This window comes from Sarcophilus harrisii, chromosome 1, assembly GCF_902635505.1.
Source record: "Sarcophilus harrisii chromosome 1, mSarHar1.11, whole genome shotgun sequence".
Taxonomy (NCBI): Eukaryota; Metazoa; Chordata; class Mammalia; order Dasyuromorphia; family Dasyuridae; genus Sarcophilus; species Sarcophilus harrisii.
The window spans coordinates 698367209-698385983 of record NC_045426.1 but is presented as its reverse complement, the minus strand read 5'-3'; the positions used below and the strand labels follow the sequence as shown (position 1 = coordinate 698385983).

Here is an 18775-nt window from a genome sequence, read left to right as displayed (position 1 = left end):
CCAGAGAACCAGTCTCAGGTGGTTGTACAGGCTCTTTTGTGGTGTAGATGGGTTTTTTGGTGAGGGACCCGTTGCATCAAGAGCATCCTTGTTGAGGGGAGTCGGGGAGGCCGTCTGACACAATGGCTAGCACAATGGGGAAGCGCTGGCTGGGGCCCTTGAAGCCTGAAAGCACCAGAAATGGAGTCAAAAACAAACATATATAAAATGCAGCAAGGTTGTCCCAGAGACCGCCTCGCCCCCTTCTACTCTGCATTGATTTTGTTGCCATTTAACATTGTGGGAAAGTTCTGTTCTCTGGGCAGCTTGGGGCTGTGGCAGAAGGGCTGTTGGACTTGGAGGGAGCCTGACGGGCGATCTAACGCTGACTTATGCTGGCGTGTGACCCTCAGCACGTTACCTCCCCTCTCTGGCCTCAGTTTCCTTACCTGTGAAATGATGCTAGTGTCACTTATACAACAGAATTGTTGTGAGGATCAGATGAGAGAATTAGCTGTAAACGGGCTCTGTGAATAAGGGTTGTGGTCAGTGGTTTTGATGATGAGTCTTTCTTCACTCTAGCATCTCATCTGGGGCTTTTCAGGTTCTTTGAATTCATGATTTGTTGCTGTGGAATAATATTCCATTCCATTAATGCTCCAACATTCTGGAGCTGAATTTTATCTTGCTGGGAGGTGAGGTCTGGGGCCATTTAGCTTCTTCTCCCAGGGATCCCAGGGGTGCTGCCTCCTGTGGCCTACTCAGGTGCTGGGGGTGTTCCTGACCTCTGTCTCCTGGCTCATCATGGAGGCTCTTTCCCAGCGGGAAAGAGGAGGCGGGGGCCTGTGTCTGGCTGCCGGGGTCTGTCCTCATCTTGCCTCTTTTGCCCCAGCAAGAGCAGCGGATCTGCAGCTTTGCTGGCACTCTCCTGGACCTGCCTGCTCGTCCGTGTCGTCTTTCCTACTCGGGCCAAGAGACAAGGAGAGACCTGGAGAAAGCTGGTGGGTAATGGAGGAGGTGGGCGAGGTCTGGGTTAGGGCCTGGGGGGGGCAGTGGAGAGAGCCCCCCCCCCCAGGGGCTTGCAATGTGTTTGTCCCCATGTTTCCCCTTTGCTTTTACTTCAGTACCACTCCCCAGGCCCGGAGCTGGGAGGCCTCCCTCCATGCCAATAGAAATTGGCCATCCCTCCTGCACATTAACTGTAGCTTGCCTGGGAGCCCCAGGTTACCCTGCCTCAGTTTTTCTGAACTTGGGTCTGGCTGGCTTTGAGATTAGCTCTGGATCTTCTTCCTTCTATCTTGAAATGTCTTTGGCCCCTCCCGAAATCCTGAGTTCTCCTTTTGGGTTGATGCTCAGCCTGGGAGGACAATACTCTGATTAGACTCTGATTTCCATGGGCTGTCCTCCGAGCCTCCTTCCTTCCTCAGCCCTTGCCCGGCTTCCTCAGGAGTCTGCTCTGTCCTCAAAGCCCTGCTGGGCCTCCTTTATCTGAGCGCCTCCCTGGGATTAGCTCGTTTACTGTGTGTAGGTGGATCTGTATCTGTCTGTATATATGCTCGTTTGTCCTTAGCTCATTCATTAGACTGGGAGCCCTCTAATAGGCCGGAACTCCCCATCTTTGTAGTCCCAGCATTTAGCTCAATGCCTGGCACATGGTAAGCACTTTCCAAATGAGCTGATGGTTAAATGCAGGGACCTCTCAGGATAAGTCTTGCTTATAATCACTTAAAGTGCACTTTTTGGTGCTATCTTTGGGATCCCGGAGCTTACTGTCTGACAAGGTCACCAGTGGGATGCCCACTATCTAGAGCCGATACCTAGGGCAGAAATCTTGCTGACGGCAGACTTTGTTAGAGAGGGCACAGTGGGGGTCGTGGTAGCCTGACAGAGGGTCTGGGTGAGAACCCTGCCTTGGACACTGTGTGTGTAGGGATTTGAGCTTCCCCAGAGCCCCCTGGAGAGAGCAGGAGTCTGTTGGGGCCAGGCTGGGAAGGGGCTGTGGTACAATGGGGGAAACCCTGCCTTGGGTGGGGCCTCAGGCCAGACTTTCTTCCCTGCCTTTGGGCTTGGTCACGTGTCCAAGGGGGACCCTGGGCCCACTCTCTGTGTGCCCTTAAGGAGCTGCAAGGGAAAGTGCCTCAGGAGCCCAGCCTGTCTTTGCTCCCAGCACCCTGGCTGTGCCCGTCCAAACCTGGGCCTGCCGGGTGCCAGGCGATGAAGCTGGCGTGCCGTTGTTGCTGAAGCATGTGGAAGGGCCTGGTTCCGGCACTGTAGCCGGAGGAAGAGCTGGGGAGGAGCCAAGGATGAGGGGCCGGGTGGGGCTGGCGTGGGGCAGTGAGATGCAGGTGCCCGCTCTGACCTGGGCTCCGCTTGGTCTCGGCAGGTGGAGGTTCAGTGCCTGCTCCTGTTGGAAGTCCTGGGCGGCTCTCACAAGCATGCGGTGGACGGCGCCGTGAAGAAGCTGAACACGCTGTGGAAAGAGGTGGTGGAGGGCGTGGGGAGGGGTAGATCTCGGCGCGGGCCCTGCCGGGCGCTCCTCTGACCCCCTGGCCCACTCTTCCTGCAGAACTCGGGCCTGGTGGACCAGTACCTGTCTGTCATCCTCAGCCTTGAGCCGAGCCACAACTATGCCGGCATGCTTGGGCTCCTGGTGCAGTTCTGCACGAGCCAGAAAGAGATGGATGTGGTCAACAGACACAAGGCGAGTCAGAGGCCCCAGGGCTCGGGTTGGGCCAAGGCCTCGCCTGCCCTGCGGGCTTGCTGGGGGCGCTTGGGCCTCAGCAGAGGCTCTAGCTTTTCCCTTGAGACACAAGGACAAGGTCTTTCTCCCTTGCTCCTTGAGCGGCAGCCTCGTCTGGGACGGGCTCAATGCCCTGGTGGCTCGCCGTGACCCACAGGTGCCCCCAAGGAGCCCCAGAGGCCAGGCCTGGCTAAGTTCAAAGCGTGGCCACGGGATGGGCCTCTCTGAGACTGGCCAGTTTCTAGGGAGGGTCCTGCTGCACAGGGAGGGGCAGCCCCTAAGGGGAGCCACGACTCGGAAGCCAGTGACGGAGCAGGGGCGCTCCAATGACCTGGCCGTTGTTTCTGCAGAGTGCCCTGCTGGACTTCTACATGAAGAACATCTTGATGAGTAAAGTCAAGCCTCAGAGGTACCTGCTGGTGAGTGAGGCAGAGCCCTGGCTGCCCCTTCTCTCGGCTCCCCCTTCCCTCGGCTGCCCTTCTTCCGGTCCCCAGGTTACCCTGCCTGAGGAGGCTGTGAGAGCTTGGCTGACTGTGTCTCTCTCGGTAGGATCACTGTGCCCCAATTCTCCGCTACATCTCGCACTCTGAATTCAAGGACCTGGTGCTGCCCTCCCTGCAGAAATCCTTACTTCGGAGTCCTGAGAACGTCATTGAAAGTGAGTCCTGGGGCAACTGGTCCTGAATTCAGGAGGTCCTGGGTTCAAATCTGGTCTCAGACACTTAACACTTCCTGGGAAAGTCACTGAACCCCAATTGCCTCATCCAAAAAAAAGAAAAAAGAAAAAGAAAGCAAATCCCTCAGCCAGAGAGCTGACCCCTGGAGATGGTGTTAGTCGCTAGGATCAAGAGGAGGAAACAGTTCTACTGAAGTCATTTGTCTCATTGGGGCTTATCTAGAGAGGGCTCCTCATTTTATGGAAAGGAGAGCCCTGGAGAGGGGAATAGTGGGGTTTCTATGGGCCCCCTGCTGGGTTTCTCCCTGTTGGGTCCATGGGGGGCAGTTAGGACCAAGTGGCAGTGTTTTCAGAGGAACCTTGGGACGGTCTGATGTCAGGGGTGGGCCTGGAGAAAGCCCATTCATGTGGGGACACAGGGCAGCTCCATGATTCCTGCTCGGAGAGAACCAGTAGACTGTGATTCCTGGACTTAGAGGAATCCTCTTTGAGTTAAGTGAATGGATTTATTAAATATTCTGAAAACTTGTTTTTCCCCGCCTTTAGCTGTCTCCTGTTTATTGGCATCAGTGACCCTTGACCTCAGCCAGTATGCCCTGGACATCGTAAAAGGCCTGGCTAGTAAGTGTTGTGACCCCTGCCCCGTCTTTAGAGGAAGGCACCACAAACAAGGCAGAAGATTCACTGGCTCCAGGTTGGGGCGCCCTGCAGCTGTGGGGGTGCCCCTCAGAGTCCAAAGTCATGGAGTGCTTTTCTGATGAATCCTGTTTTCTTAGACAAATAGAACTCTGTTAAAGTAGCCAAGTGCATTGTTTACATTAATTCCTGCTGTGATTAAATAGTTTCACTGCTTTGACAGCTTTGAAGAAATATAGACATCTTAAGTGCAATGAAGTGCCCTTCTCCCTAATCTTGACTTCTCCTTCTGTAGCTATAATCACCCCAAATGTGCTCATTTAGACGTATATTCTCCCTCTCTGCCATCTTGCATGGGGGAGGAGCAGCGGCTCCATCAGAGCTCATAAGGCTGGTCAGCATCTGACTTTTGATTTTTTTTTTTTTTTTTTGTGGCAGACAGGGGAGACTTAAACTAGTTGTTGATGGGAGGCTGGGGGAGGGAAGGCCCTCTTGGTCCTTCCAAGTTTGCTGCCTTCCCTCCCCCCCCCCCCCCCCCCCCCCCCCCCCCCCCTTGCTCTCTCCTCTTGCTTCATGGTCCAGGAGAAGATTCAAGGGCTCTCACTTTGGAGCCGTCAGGGACTTGAGAGGTTTCTCAGTCTTTGCTTTGAGGAGATGGAGGCCCGGGGTCCCCAGTGGGGCGGGCTGGCTCTGTCGGTAGGATGTGCCCAACTGGGCAGCATCCTCCCTGTGCCGGCTCTCTGTCCCTGGAGGCCAACTGAGCGGTCCAACCTTTGGTGCATGCTAAGAACAAGACTGTTCAGCCGGGGGGAAGGCTTGACCCAGATGACCGCCAGGATCTGTGAGCCTGTGAAGGGCTGCTGTGTAAAGCAGTTTATGGTGGTTTCATCCGGGATCCAGGGGATGATCCTGGGCCTCTGCTGAGGGCCTCTGTCTTTGCCTCTCGTCCCACCAGGTCAGCTAAAATCTAACACCCCTCAGCTGATGGACGAGGCCGTGGTGGCCCTGAGGAACCTGGCGCGCCAGTGCAGTGACCCGTCAGCCATGGAGTCCTTGACAAGACACCTCTTTGCTATTCTTGGCGGTAAGTGCCCGTCGTCTCAGGCGGTAGTGCGGGACCTTCCTGGAGGTCAGCCAAGACCTGGCTGCCGTCACGTGCTGGTTCACTTGTTTCAGGCCTGGAAGTCTCTGTGACCCTGTTTGGGGTTTTCTCGGCAGATCCTGGCATGGCTGGCTGTTTCCTTCTGCAGCTCATTTGACAGATGAGGAAACTGAGGCAGACTGGGTGAAGTGGCTTTGAACTCTGGGAGAGGGGTCCTCCTGACTCCAGATCTGGTGCTCTATGCACTGTGGCACCCTCTAGTGGCCCACAGTACCATTTATACCCAACCTGTAATTGGGAAAAACTTTTGTGCTTGTTCCTGGTTAACTTTTAAACAATTTTTTATTAGTGTCTTTTGTTTTTTACATCATTGTACATTCTTCCAGTGTGCCTTCCCTTCTGCCTCCCCCTCTCAGGGTATAATATCATATAGCAAATAGAATTTTTGAAAAAGAAAAAAGAAAAACTAAGAGGAAAAATATCAGCTGGAAATATGTGTACTTGTGTACTTTATCAGAGGTGGGGTGGGGAGGTCTTTTTCATGGTGGTTCTTTTGAGCTTGATTTGCTCTTTAATGTCTTTAGTAATTAGGTGTTCTTTCCGTGTTCCCGGTTATAGTTGGTGTGTATGTTGTTTTCTTGGCTTGGCCTTCATTCTGCATCAGCTTGCTCAGATCTTTTCGTGCTTCTCTGTATTCATCCCATTCACCATTTCTTGCAGCACAGTCAGATTCCGTTGTAGTCACAAACTATCATTTGCTTTGCTGTTCCCCACCACGGGCATGTCCTTTGTTTCCAACCTCTGCTATCACAAATTGTGCTGCCATAAATATTTTTTTGCAGTTGGGAACTTTTTTGGTCCCTTAAACTAGGTAATAAAGTCTCTGGGTCAGAGAGTGTGGACAATTTAATCGTTTTATTTGCAGAATTCCAAATGGCCTTTTTGAACCAATTCCTTGCTCTACTACCAATGTGCCAGTGCCTGTCTTCCTTCAATCCCTTTGGTATCCACCATTATCTGTCTTTTGTCATCTTGGGGGAATTTTATGGGCTGAAATAGAACCTCAGAGTTGTTTTGATTTGAATTTCTCTTATTGTTATGATTGGGAGCTTTCTTTTACGTAGTTGCTAATACTTTGCAGTTCTTTTGAGAATGGGTTATTCATCCTCTTTGACCACTCATCTATTGAAGATTGGCTGTTAGTCATATATATATATATATTAGAGTTTTTTATTTACAAAACATATGCATGGAAATTTTTCAGCATTGACCCTTGCAAAACCTTCTATTCCAACTTTTCCCCTCCTTCCCTCCCCTCCCCTAAATGGCAGGTAGTCCCATACATGTTAAATATGTTAAAGTATTTGTTCAATACAATATATGTATACATATCCGTACAATTATTTTGCTGCACAAGAAAAATCAGACTTAGACACAAGGTAAAAATAACCTGAGAAGAAAATCAAAAGTGCAAGCAAACAATAATAGAAAGAGTGGAAATGTCATGTAGTGGCTCATACTCATTTCCCAGAGTTCTTTCACTGGGGGTAGTTGATTCTCTTCATTATTGAACAAATGGAACTGATTTGTTGTTCACATACTTTGGATACCAAACCCTTATCAGATGTCTTACAAGGATTTTTTCCCCCATTTGACCACTTCCCTTTTCATCCTGGATACATCCATGTTATCTGGGCCGAAGCTTTTCAGTTTCACATAATCAGTTATCTGTTTTATCTGTTGTAATGGTTGCTATCCCTTGTTTGGTTAAGAAGGCATTTCCTCTTCAGAGCTGTGATCTTTAGTATTCAGAATATATTGTGGAATACAGTGTAAAGTGTTGATCCATCCTAATTTTTGCCATACTTCTTAATAGTTTTTCCATCAGTTTTTATCAGATAGAGAGTGCTTTCCTAAATAATTTATTTCTAGTTTATCAAACACAAGATTGTTGAGTTCCATTGTTTATGATACTCTCTTGTCTTGTCTTTTTCATCATCCTTTCTATTTTTTAGCCAGCACCAGATGGTTTTGAAAACTGTTGCTTTATGATATAGTTTGAGCCCTGGAAGCGCTATTCCTTCATTGTTCTGGGTGACTTTTTAAAAGAAATGTTATTCCAACCCCTTGGTCTTAATTTTTTGGAATGTCTGGATAATGTAGGTCTCATGTTTTTACTTTTTTTGACAGGCTCTGAGGGGAAGCTGACCATTGTTTCTCAGAAGATGAGTGTCCTCTCAGGTACAGGGGGGTCAGAAAGAGAATTGGGCTATAGTAGGCAGCCATACTCTGTGATGTGGTTGGGTAGGAAGGATCCTTTTGGACTTTGGGTTAGCTGAGAGCCCCCTGGGAAGAGGAGCGGGCCCTGGGTACTCCTGACACACTGCGAGGCCCTGGGGAGATAGGGCTGAGAGCTGACACTGATGGGGACACAGGGATCCCAGATGGCACACGCAAGAACAGTGGATAGAAAGAGGACCAACGGGAAATGGGAGAGGGAGGCCGGTGCCGGGCTCAGTGCCTTGAGAGAAACCTCACCTCTACTCAGGTAGAGCTGAAGGGAGAGGTGGCAGGACAGGCTGGGGATCTGAGGGGCAGCGGGCTGCAGGCCCTGGCAAGAAGGAGGCCATTTTCCCCCCAAGCTGGCAGAATGGCAGTTCGTCCTTGTCCTGGCTTGGGGGAGGCCTTCCCTCGAAGCACTGACTGACAGGGGCTTCTCTGGCTCTCCTAGGCATCGGGAGTTTCAGCCACCACGTGGTCTCTGGGCTCTCCAGCCAAGCCCTGAGTGGGACCGTGGCCGAGCTCTTCATTCCTTTCCTCCAGCAAGAAGGTGAGAAACTACAGGTCCGGGGGCCTGAATGGACGGGGGCTGGAGCCCTCCAGGCTTCCCTTTGGTGGCAGGGGAGTCTGTTGGGGGGGGGGGGGGGGCTCCTTTCTTAGAGGGAGCACGTGTCTGGAAACACCTGCAGACCTTCCCTAGCCTGCTGGGTCCTTATCAGTTGGTTAGTTCACGTGGGCCCTTCCTCCTTTGCCAGTTCACGAAGGCACCTTGGTCCATGCTGTCTCCACCCTTGCTCTCTGGTGTAACCGCTTCACCACCGAAGTGCCCAAGAAGGTCATCGAGTGGCTGAAGAAGGCCTTCAGCCTGAAGACGTCCACGTCTGCTGTGAGACATGCTTACCTGCAGTGCATGCTTATTTCCTTCCGAGGTGAGTCGTGCCCATCCAGTGGGGAGTCTGGAACTCGGGCATGCCCAAGAAAGCTGGGACCTGTTGGTTCTCCCATGGCAGGCTTAGGAGGCCTGTCACTATTTCACTTCCAGCCAGACCTGGAAAACTGGAGAATTGGCCACTCTGAATGGCAGGTGTCTACACCTCCTCACTTAGAAGTTTGGTGCGGAAAGCCATCCACAGAAATCCAGAACCTGCATGTTAGTGGAGGAACAAGAAAGGGACCACAGATTTCATTTTCTGAATTTGTGGAAGCATGTTCTGATTTCTAAGGACCAGTTCTAATGAGTCTTGATCATAGAAGCTTTAGTTTGGGGAGCCATCTTTCATTTAGGACTTGTGAGGAGTTTTGGGTTTTTTTGTTTTTGTTTTTGAAGAAAATGGATGATCACCTATCTTGGTATGGATATGCCAGCAGGAATACAGCCTTGGTCATTAGAAGTAGAGGAGTGGAAGAGTTCATGTGAACGAAGAGGGTTTTATTTATTTTTTTTAATTTTGAATGAACATGTCAAACATCATAAAATTCTTTGAGCTTGTTTCCCTATCTATCCAATGCCCCAGTATATGAGTTCCCTTTTTGATAGTTTGAGACTTTTGATGATTGTTGATTAGAAAAATGCTTAGTCTATTTTAAAATGCCTTTTTATTACTATTTTTTTGTTTTTATATGACTTCAGTTTCTGAATGTGTCACTTTCCTACTATACCTAGTGAGCCATCCCTTGTAACAAAGAATAAAAAAGAGAAAAAAAAAGGCAGCTCAACAGAACCAGCCAGCACGTCGACAGTGTCTGACAGTCTGCGTAATGTCCATCCCCTTGGGTTCCCAAGTCCTTGGCAGATGTCAGAGAACACTGACAAAGAAGACTGATGCTTGTGTAGGAAATACCTCTTGCATAAACTTTGTGCCCTAGGTATCCCATCTGTATGGGGATGACTGTGGGGAGAAAGACTGTGTCACTGAAAAATAAAGAAAGATCCTTTATTCATTTTTTTTTTTTCTCTAAAGCAGAAGAAGGTAGGAAGGCTTAGTGGGAAAAGCTTTGGACTTGGAGTCAGACCTGGGTGAGAGTCTGCGCTCAGCCTTGTAGTCACTTGTAGGGCAGATCCCTATCTCAGTGAACCAGGTTTCTGAGTGTATCCAAGGCCACCGGCCTGTCCCGAGTCTCCTGGAGAAGTCAGCAGACTTTTTCCCCGTATTTTTGTTTCTGCCCATAAGCCTCTGCTCTAAGTCAGGTGCGGAGGGATTGTGTTGGATCTGTGCAGCGCCAGGTGCTTGGGAATGAGCACATCCCCCTTGTTCTGGGATGATGTGAAAGAAGCCCACCTCCACTTCTCTACTTAGATCAGTAGCTCAGACTGAATGGAAACTAGTGTGTTTCAGTGGCTTAAGGACAAAGAAAGGGCAACAAGCATTTATTAGGTGTCCATCTTGGCAGAAGGCCCTGAGGGCTGGAGACAAATACCAGCAAAGAGAAAGATGGCCCCCCCTCAGGAACTTCATGGGGGAAACACCCAAAAGGAAAGTTGGGTTGGGGGAGGGATGAAGGTACAAGGTTTGGAAGTCAGAAAAAGGACTTGGAAGGGAATGAAGGCCCCAGGGCAGGACTCACTAGTGGGTAGAGAGGGCTGAGCTCATCAGAGGGGTATAAGGGAAGTAGCAGTAGCAGCTCCAGTGGGAAGTAGCCTCCCCTCCACCTCTTCCTGCTTTGGATTAGTTCATCAAGTGTTTTGGCTCAGTTCCTCAGAGAAGTGTAGGTTGGCCAGCTTTGATTTTTGTGTCTGGGTGGTTAGTGTATGTGCACAGACCCAGTTTGTTTTCCTTTGTTATGTGGAAAATTTTTTTTAAAAAGGTAATTTAGGGTTACTAATACCATTTTCAAGCAAGGCCCTTTATGGACTCTTTGGGGTCTTTTCCTGAGGGTCTCTTCCTGTCCTACAGGTGACACGCTCCTGCAAGGAATGGACTTTCTGCCCCTGCTGATCCAAACGGTAGAAAAGGCAGCATCCCAGAGCACTCAGGTTTCCATAGTAACAGAAGGTGTTGCTGCAGCTTTGCTGATTTGTAGACTGTCTGTGATTGACACTCAAGCTGGTAAGGGTTCTAGAGTCACTGGGTTCAAGGAGCTGGAGTCTGGGAACGGGGTCATGTCTAGGTCCTTGCTGGGGGCATCTTAACATGCAGAAATTTGTATAAATGGAATGAAAATAGGATCCATTCTCTTTCACCCCCCGCTGTCATGTTGGGCTAGTCAGAGGAAAAATCATTAAGTCTCATTGTGGAAGCGCCCCAGAGAGAGCCTTTTGCACTACAGACATCTCCGGGGAGCTTTCTTCCCCTCAATTCCTAAATTAGCTGTTACGCTAGCCCCCAAGCACTTCAGTCTCATAAAAGGGGCTGTTGCTATTTCTCAGTTCACGATGTGGACACCCGCATCCTAAAGTGTGTATGGGGGAAACAGTGTTTTCTTCTAGATGAAATATGGCTCCTTTTCAAGGCCAGGTGAGGATGTTGGAGGCCTGGAAAAGCTATGTATATGGGCCACTCGGAGTAGAACGTCCAGGACAGATTTCTCCGTGCCTTTAGTGGCAGTAGTGTCAAGCTTTCCTTTCCTACCCCTTTTCACGCCTTCATTCCTCTGTGCTGTTCAGCTCTCCCTTAACTGGTCTCAGTTCTGCTCTACTCTGTGCAGGGGGACCCATTCCCCCAATTGCTGCAGCAGTCTGTTAGTGTTTGAGATTGGGGGTGTCTTTACCTCTTGGGAGTCCGGCACATTAAGTATCAACCTCAGAAAGGGAGGCCCAGAAAACCCCAAAGGGAACAATTGGGCCGGCTGCGTGTGGAGACAGGGGCTGCTTGGGGTCGGAGGCTGCCGGGGATGGGACCTTCACGCACGGCCTCCTTCTCCTTGCAGAGGCCAAGCTCAATAGCTTTTGGCAGCTGATTGTAGATGAGAAGAAGCAGCTTTTTACCTCTGAGAAGTTCCTGTTGTTGGCTTCGGAGGATGGTGAGTGAAGTTGTCAGCCTGAGGGGTCTTTTGCCTTTTCTGTGTCCTTGACCACTGCAGGTGCAGTGTCAGAATTAGCTTCAAAGGCAAAGAATTCTGAAGGAAACCAATTGCACTGAGTTTCACTTAGCCAGATGCTTAAAAAGCCCAAGTCTGCAGCCCCTGCGTTAGGAGCCACTGCTCTTGGGTTGGCTCAGCAAGTAGCTCTGCCCAGATTCTTACAGGTGCATCCTGGGGTGGCAGATTTGGGGCGGCAGGGATTTTGGAGAGGGTCTAGTCCTCCTTTCACAGAAGAGGAGGCTGGTTCTGTCCAGGGTCACAGGGCTGTGGAAGTCAGGCCCTTGACTAGCCGTCTTGGGCTCTCCACTGTACCTGTGTCCCAAGAGCAGGTTGGCAAACTTGACGCAAGTAGACAGGGACAGGTGTGTGGGGAGCACACAGGGAGCACGCGCAGCGCTCGTGAGGCGGGAAGGATTGCCGAGCCAGGAAGTGTGTGGGAGAAGCTGGGAGATTTGTAGAGACAAGGAAATAATGGAGCTTTTAGATTTGCTGTAATTATAGCTGATTGGCTAATTGGTGCTGTCGAGAGGGTTTTCTGGTGTTTTAACAGGGAACTTTGGCTGACTGGTGGCAGACTCCATTCCCAGAGGGAGACAAACTGTTGCTTTAGTTCTGTGCAGAAAAGAGTGCATTGTTATTTGGGAAAAACCAAGGTTTCCTGAACTGTCTTGGCTGGTATTTAGTAATTTGGGAAACGGTGCTTTAGAACAACTTCCATTGCCCAGGCTGGACCTGCTTGGGGTTGACCGGTTCCCATGCCTGTCTCTTGCAGCCTTGTGCACCGTGCTGCAGTTGGCGGAGAGGCTGTTCCTGGATCATGCTCACCGACTCCCTGGCAGCAAAGTCCAGTACGTATGGCTTGGCCCGCTGGCCCTCGACTTCCTTCTGGGAAGGCCCCCGTGGGCCTCCCTCAGCTACCATCCCTCTGTTTGCAGGCAGTATCACCGGGCCCTGGTGGCTGTGCTCTTGAGCCGAACCTGGCACGTGCGGAGGCAGGCCCAGCAGACAGTCCGGAAGCTCCTGTCCTCCCTGGGTGGCTACACGCTGGCCCACGGGCTGCTGGATGAGCTGAAAGCCATCCTCAACTCTCACAAGGTAGAGGACCTGGGTGGGGGCTGCTGGGTCCAAGCCGCACCAGGGACATCTCGGTTTTGGGCTCCCCCCGAGCTGTTGCTCTTCCCTTGGGGCCGGTGAGAGCAGTAGTAGTTTTAATAACTAGAATGGATATGGTATTTTTAAGTATTGCAAGGTGGTTCCTTCTGGTACCTTTAGGAGGCAGGCAGTGTGACTAGATCTCCATTCACAGAGGAGTAAACTGAGGCTTGGAGGCCTGAGGAGCCAGGCAACCTTGGAGAGGAAACTAGAACTTGGGTTTTAGGCTCCTGAGACTAGTGTTTTGTGGAGTCCAAAATGGGTTTTCCTCAGTCACGTTAGACTCTTTATTCTCTCCTGCCACCAGGTTCCCTTTTCCCCCCTTCCTGAGTAGTTATCATTTCATCTAGCGCCCTAAAGAAGCCCCAGACCCAGTCCTTCTCCTTGTCTCTAATTGGGCCCCAGCCATTGGTGCCGCTCTGTGTCCTAGGGAGAAGCGTTTCTAAGGAGGCACATACAGGGGGGCGCTTAGTGTAGAGATGCCAGCTCCTGCGCCTTCCTGTGACCCTGGAGGCCTTTCCTAGCTGCCCCTTGGCTTCCCCTTGTAGCCTGTAAGGTTTACAGACAGTCCCAGGGGCTTCCTTCCCATGGCCCCCTCTCCCAGCCCGGGGGCCCAGGGCAGGACAGCCACAGCCCACAGAAAACTGCCTGGGCACTGAGCGCCCACGCGGCGGCGGGCCTGAGTCTCTCCTCTGAGCCTTTGTCCTGTGCTCACGTGTGCCATCTCTGCAGGTTTTGCCAGCCGAGTCTCTGGTGACCGAATCTGGGGAGCTGTCGGAACAGGGAAAGGCCTACGTACCTCCTCGCGTCCTCCAGGAGACCCTATGTGTGATCTCAGCTGTGCCTGGGATAGAGGCCGATATCGCAGAGACGGAGAGGCTGGCCAAGGAGATGCTGATCGTCACCCATCATCCTTCCATAGGTCTGCGGCTGGAGGGAGGGGGTGGGGGCAGGGACAGGGATAGGATAGGGACGGGGAGGGGCCAGGAATGAGACAAGACAAGAGCAGGAAGGGGATAGGGCTGGGGCAGGGAAAGGGACAAGGACAGGAAGGCGGCAGGGAGGGGGCCTGTGTGTCTCCTTTGTTATACAGGGAAGGTGAGGTTCAGCTGGCCTCTCCTGGAGGATGATTCCCAGGAGGCTCAGCCCCCCCTTCCTTCTGCCCCTCAGTGGCCGTGCAGTCGGGGCTCTGGCCGGCCCTGCTGGTGAAGATGAAGATCAACCCCACGGATTTCATCACAAAGCATCTGGATCAGATTCTCCCCCGGATCACCACTCAGATACCCTTGAATCAGGTATCATGATCGCCTCCTGTTTTGTCTGAGCCACTGAACGGCGTTCATCGCTGGGGAGGAGTCAATCCCTGCAGTTTCTGGCTGGTTTTCCCCTTTCTGACCCCCCCCCCCCCGTCTCCAACTGCCCTGATCGAGTCCCAGAGGGCTGTACGCCCTCTTCTGAGCCGCTTTCCCTGCTGCTGGCTGAAGGCGCCGCCGGCTTTGGTGTCAGTCACCCGGCCTCCGACCTCGGGGCCACCCCAAGCCTCTCCCTGTTCCCACTTGGGTTTCTGGTGTGTGGTGGATGTCTGCTGGGGGATGGGGGTCTGCTGCCCTCCTCACCACCCCAGGGCAGGCCTGGACTCTGCTCCCTGACCTCTCCTTGCCTCCATCCCTCTTCCGGCCGTTTGGCTTTCACATGGGCGTCATGATGAGCTTGCTGAGACGGAAGTCTTCCCCCCTGTCCCTGCCCCTCAGCCTCCCGGGCTCCCTCCCCGTCACTCTGTCCAGGCCCTAGGGCTTCAGTGGAGTGTAAACTTCCCAGGAGCAGCCTCCATGTCCTTTTGTCTGTGTGTTTTTGCACGCTGTCCCTAACAGCCAGGTGGTCAGCTCTAGAGTTGGACGAGGATGTTCTTGAGAGGGTGGGGCGTCCAGACGCAGGCGGGGGTGAGGGAAGGGACACTGCAAAAGCAGCTGATCCGCCCTGACTCTGATTCTCTGCACTGACAGTCGTCCATGAACGCCATGGGCTCCCTCTCCGTCCTGTCCCCTCACCGGGTCCTCCCGCAGCTGATTGGCACCATCACGGCGGCGGTGCAGAACCCGGCCCTGAGCCAGGTCACCAGGGAGGAGTTTGCCATCATGAAAACCCCACCAGGGGAACTGTATGACAAGTCCGTGATTCCGAGGTAAGGCCTCCCCCCGACTCGTCCCCCACATTTCCCTCCCCGGCTCGGGGCAGGTTTCCTTCCCCCTTTTCCAGAGCCCCGGCCTCTGGCAAGTCTCCCCGGACATGCACGGTTCTTCCTTGTGCCCGTGTCTCCCTGCAGTAGAGCATGAGCTCCTCGGGCAAGGGTGGGTTGGCTCTTGCCTCGTCCGCTCTCAGCCCTGGCATGTGGGGCCAGCTGGGTAGGCCGGGCTGACTCCTCCGCCTCCCGGCGGTGTCCCTAGTGCCCAGCAGGACAGCACGAAGAAGGCCAACATGAAGCGAGAGAACAAGGCCTACTCCTTCAAGGAGCAGATCATCGAGCTGGAGCTGAAGGAGGTCAGTGAGGGCTGCTGTGCCAGGGGTACAGGGCCCGGGCCTTGGAGGGGCCTCTGTAGTGCGTAGCCCACGACCTTGAGAATGTATGGCCCGAGAGAGGGGATGCAAGCTCCTGAGGGAAGCAGCCCTGGGACTGGGGGACTGGGGCCCACTGAGGAGCTACCCCGAGTACTTGAGGGAAACAGCCATGGATCTGGGAGGCCAGTGAGGGGCTGCCCTGAGTGCTCGAGGGAAACAGCCATGGGGCCAGGGGCTGGTGAGGGGCTGAGCCGGGTGTTTACTGGGCTCCAGCTGCAGCTTCTTCCTCTGGGTTTCAAAGCAAGGCTCCCTGGTGGGCGAGTGACCCATCCTCTTCTGCTGCAGGAGATAAAGAAGAAGAAGGGCATCAAGGACGAGGTCCAGCTGACCAGCAAACAGAAGGAGATGATGCGGGCCCAGCTGGACAAGGAGGCCCAGATCCGGAGGCGGCTGCAGGAGGTGAGTGAGCCGCTCAGCTCTCCGGACACTTGTCACTTGCGGTGAGGTTCCTGGTGGCCAGAGCCCCTCCTGGGGCAGAGGCGTGGGCACTGATCTCGGCTGGTTCCTTGCAGCTGGACAGTTCCCTGGAGGCGGCCCTTGGGCTCCTGGACACCATTCTGAACAGGAATCCGCCGGGGCTGACCCAGTACATCCCCATCTTGGTGCGCTCTTTCTTGCCGTTGCTGAAGTCGCCTTTGGCTGCTCCCAGGATCAAGGACCCCTTCTTGTCTTTGTCCAGCTGCGTCATGCCCCCGAGGCTGAAGACTTTGGGTTAGTACCTCTCTGCTGGGTGCTGGAGGGTCCCCTGGGCTTGTGGCTTGGGGAGGGGGCAGCCACTGGACACATGGGGGTTGTTAGAGGAAGGGATGGCCCCAGTCTGACCTCCTTATCCAGGATCTGGAGCTCCGAGAGTCATTTAGAGCGTCCCCTCATACAGATGAGAGGGGAAGGGATATGTCTAGGGTCACATGGTCATCCCAAGTCTCCAGAGCCACGTCCCAAATCTAGTGCTCCTTCCACTACACCGGGCAGCTTCACATTTAAAAAGAGAGATTTGCACGTGCTTATGAAGCAGCAGTTCCTGAATCCAAGGAGCTTCCATTACACTGGCAGATTTAGCAGTTCGTGGCCTTAGCTAAAGAGGGGGTGGGGGGGAAGGGAGAGCACTGTGGGCATGGACACTGGTGTGGACTAGGGCGTGGTTCTGAGTCCAGGAGAGGAGGCTGCTGGGAGAGTAGTTTAGAAATGGGGAGCCGGTTTGTGAAGGGCTGAAGTGTCAGGCAGGAGGGATGGTCTGGGGGGGGCCGGCTCAAAGGGCAAAGGTCACTGGGGCTTTGGCCACCATTCAGGGTTTGCTCTTTGTGTGGAAGCTGTCCAGATGAGTCAGGCAGGGCGGGAGAGGGTGGGTTAGTGCATTGTGGGGAGCGGTAGCAGACCATGGATGTCCGGAGCTGCTGGTGGGAGGGTAGGGGCTCTGCATCCAGGGCTCCTGTGTGGGTACCATGAATGGGAGAAATGGCCAGACACGGAGCCCAAAGGGTTCTGATAGATGAGCACTGGCTTGGCTCTCTTAAGGCCTTAGTTTTTGGGGGGTTTTTCCCCCCAAATATTTTATTTTCCTAAATATACATAAAGATAGTTTTGGAAACAACTTTGTGTTGCAAATTTTCCTCCCCCTTCCCCAAGCCAGCAAACAAAACATGGGCAAGTAGAAAGCCTTCTCTTGACTGTTCTGGGGAGGACGTAGACAGTAGATGTTCTGAGGATTGGAGGATTTGGGGGCTGTAGGTGGATCCGCAGGGGATTCTGGGAGCCACATAAGGGGATGTGACCTCGGGCTGCCTTCGGAACTTCCCAGGTTTCAGGAAGAGGCAGATTTGAGCGTTATGGTGAAAGACAGACATTGGTGAGGTAGAAACAGGGCTGCTGAGTGACTGGAGGGCGGAGCGGTGCTCCCTGCTGGCTGTCTCCCAGGACTGGGATGCCGAGCCAATGAGCAGGGATTACATGTGTTTGTTTGGCTCTAGAACATGGGAGAGGGAGTTATAAACACCAACCCTGAGGGGCCTGGTCCGACAGGGTGTGGGTCCCCCACTGTGAGACCACCAGAGAATTTAGAATGGGGCTTCGATGTGGTCAGACAAATGGTCTCTGGGCTCATTTAACTCTAGAGTTTTTGTGATTCTCGTTCTGGGCCATAGCTGGGAGGCTGGTCTGCCCTTCCAGGCCTGTTGACCCTGGCTCTCTCACACCCTCTCCAGGTACCTTGGTGAGCCACGTGACTCTGCGTCTGCTGAGACCCGAGTGTGTCCTGGATAAGTCCTGGTGCCAGGAGGACCTTTCGGCCGCCACCCAGCGGGCTGTGAGCCTCTTACACGCCCACACCGTCCCTGTCAAGATAGGCAAGGGAGAGCCAGGTAGGGGCTGGTGGGGGGTGGCCCCTATCCAAGCCAGATGTGGGGGAGCTGCTGGGAGTGTTGGGTCTTCTGTCTGCCAGAGCACCAAGGAAGGGCTCACATGAGCTCCCAGCTCCCACCTTCCTGTGGGATTGGGGAAGACATTTGCCTCAGTCTGGCCGGCTGCCTGGGCCGCCTGCAGCCCCTTCCTGAGCCCAGAAGCTGGAATGAGCAGGGACCCTTGGGCGCGCCTGCCTCTGACGCTCTTTTTCTCAGGCCTGCAGCAGCGCGAGCTCTGGCCGGCCCCCGGGGAGGCTGCCCGCTCGGCCCTCATGGCTCCTCTCTCTTCTCCGCAGATGCTTCGCCCCTCTCCGCCCCAGCCTTCTCCTTGGTCTTTCCTTTCCTGAAGATGGTGCTGACGGAGAGCCCCGGCCGGAGCGAGGACAGCGAGCAGCTCATGGTCCAGATCTTGCAGATCCTCACGGTCCATGCACAGCTGAGATCGTCCCCATCCCCGAGGAACCAGGCCCTGTGGGTGGATGAGGTGGGGACAGTGGTCTGCCCAGGGCGGGAGACACAGCAGCCCAGTGAGCCTCTCCTGGGACAGAGTGGGAAGGAGGAGGGGCCATCTGCTACCTCTTCAGGGGCAGACCCCTTCCTTGTCAGGCTGGCCAGGACCCCCAGTATTCTGTCCCAGATGACTTTTTGACTAACTTACTGAGTGACCTTTGGCTCAGGCCCAGAGTATTTGCTTGCCCAAGCCTCTCAGGGTTTGGGGTCAGGCTTGGTCACGAGCATCCCCTTGGGCTCCTTTGGCTGACCTCTGGCTTTGTTCCTGGAAAGCCACCCAGAAGGCAAGCTTGTTAGGAGGCAGCCTCCCAGTGCGTAACCCCCAGGGGCATCAGTCCCTGCCCTGGGCAGGCTTGGCGTCCGTAGCAGGGACAGGGGCGCCTTCTCACTGGGTGGGGCTCTGCCTCTCGTCCCACTGTCAGCTGGGCTACCAGTTCTGCCAAAACCTAAGTCATGGCGCGGTTTTGCTTCCTAGAATGGACCTGAGCTGCTGCCGCGAACAGACATGCTGCGGCTGCTGACGGGAGTGATTGCCACTGGCTCTCCCCGCCTGCAGGTGCGTGAGCTTGGCCCCCTGAGCCGCCAGGCCCCAGCTTGCTTACACTGGTTGGCGAGCGTGCCCTTTGTGGGACGGGTCTGGGGGTGCCTTCGGACTCTCAGTGGCCTTT

General features: G+C 53.6%; 1 protein-coding gene across 1 annotated transcript in view; it reads left to right on the top strand.

Moving 5' to 3' along the window:
* The window catches only part of GCN1 (GCN1 activator of EIF2AK4), a 69323-nt gene that overhangs the window by 18423 nt on the left and 32125 nt on the right, over positions 1–18775 (top strand). The window contains exons 5-27 of the mRNA XM_031948712.1: positions 872–980; positions 2363–2461; positions 2546–2680; positions 3070–3138; positions 3269–3377; positions 3942–4016; positions 4987–5115; positions 7324–7374; positions 7865–7963; positions 8169–8342; positions 10308–10460; positions 11281–11373; positions 12206–12281; positions 12369–12528; positions 13318–13507; positions 13756–13880; positions 14589–14767; positions 15030–15123; positions 15487–15600; positions 15714–15912; positions 17403–17558; positions 17894–18081; positions 18583–18663. Coding sequence (XP_031804572.1) covers positions 872–980; positions 2363–2461; positions 2546–2680; positions 3070–3138; positions 3269–3377; positions 3942–4016; positions 4987–5115; positions 7324–7374; positions 7865–7963; positions 8169–8342; positions 10308–10460; positions 11281–11373; positions 12206–12281; positions 12369–12528; positions 13318–13507; positions 13756–13880; positions 14589–14767; positions 15030–15123; positions 15487–15600; positions 15714–15912; positions 17403–17558; positions 17894–18081; positions 18583–18663 — 2857 coding nt within the window. The remainder of the gene's footprint in view (positions 1–871; positions 981–2362; positions 2462–2545; positions 2681–3069; positions 3139–3268; positions 3378–3941; positions 4017–4986; positions 5116–7323; positions 7375–7864; positions 7964–8168; positions 8343–10307; positions 10461–11280; positions 11374–12205; positions 12282–12368; positions 12529–13317; positions 13508–13755; positions 13881–14588; positions 14768–15029; positions 15124–15486; positions 15601–15713; positions 15913–17402; positions 17559–17893; positions 18082–18582; positions 18664–18775) is intronic.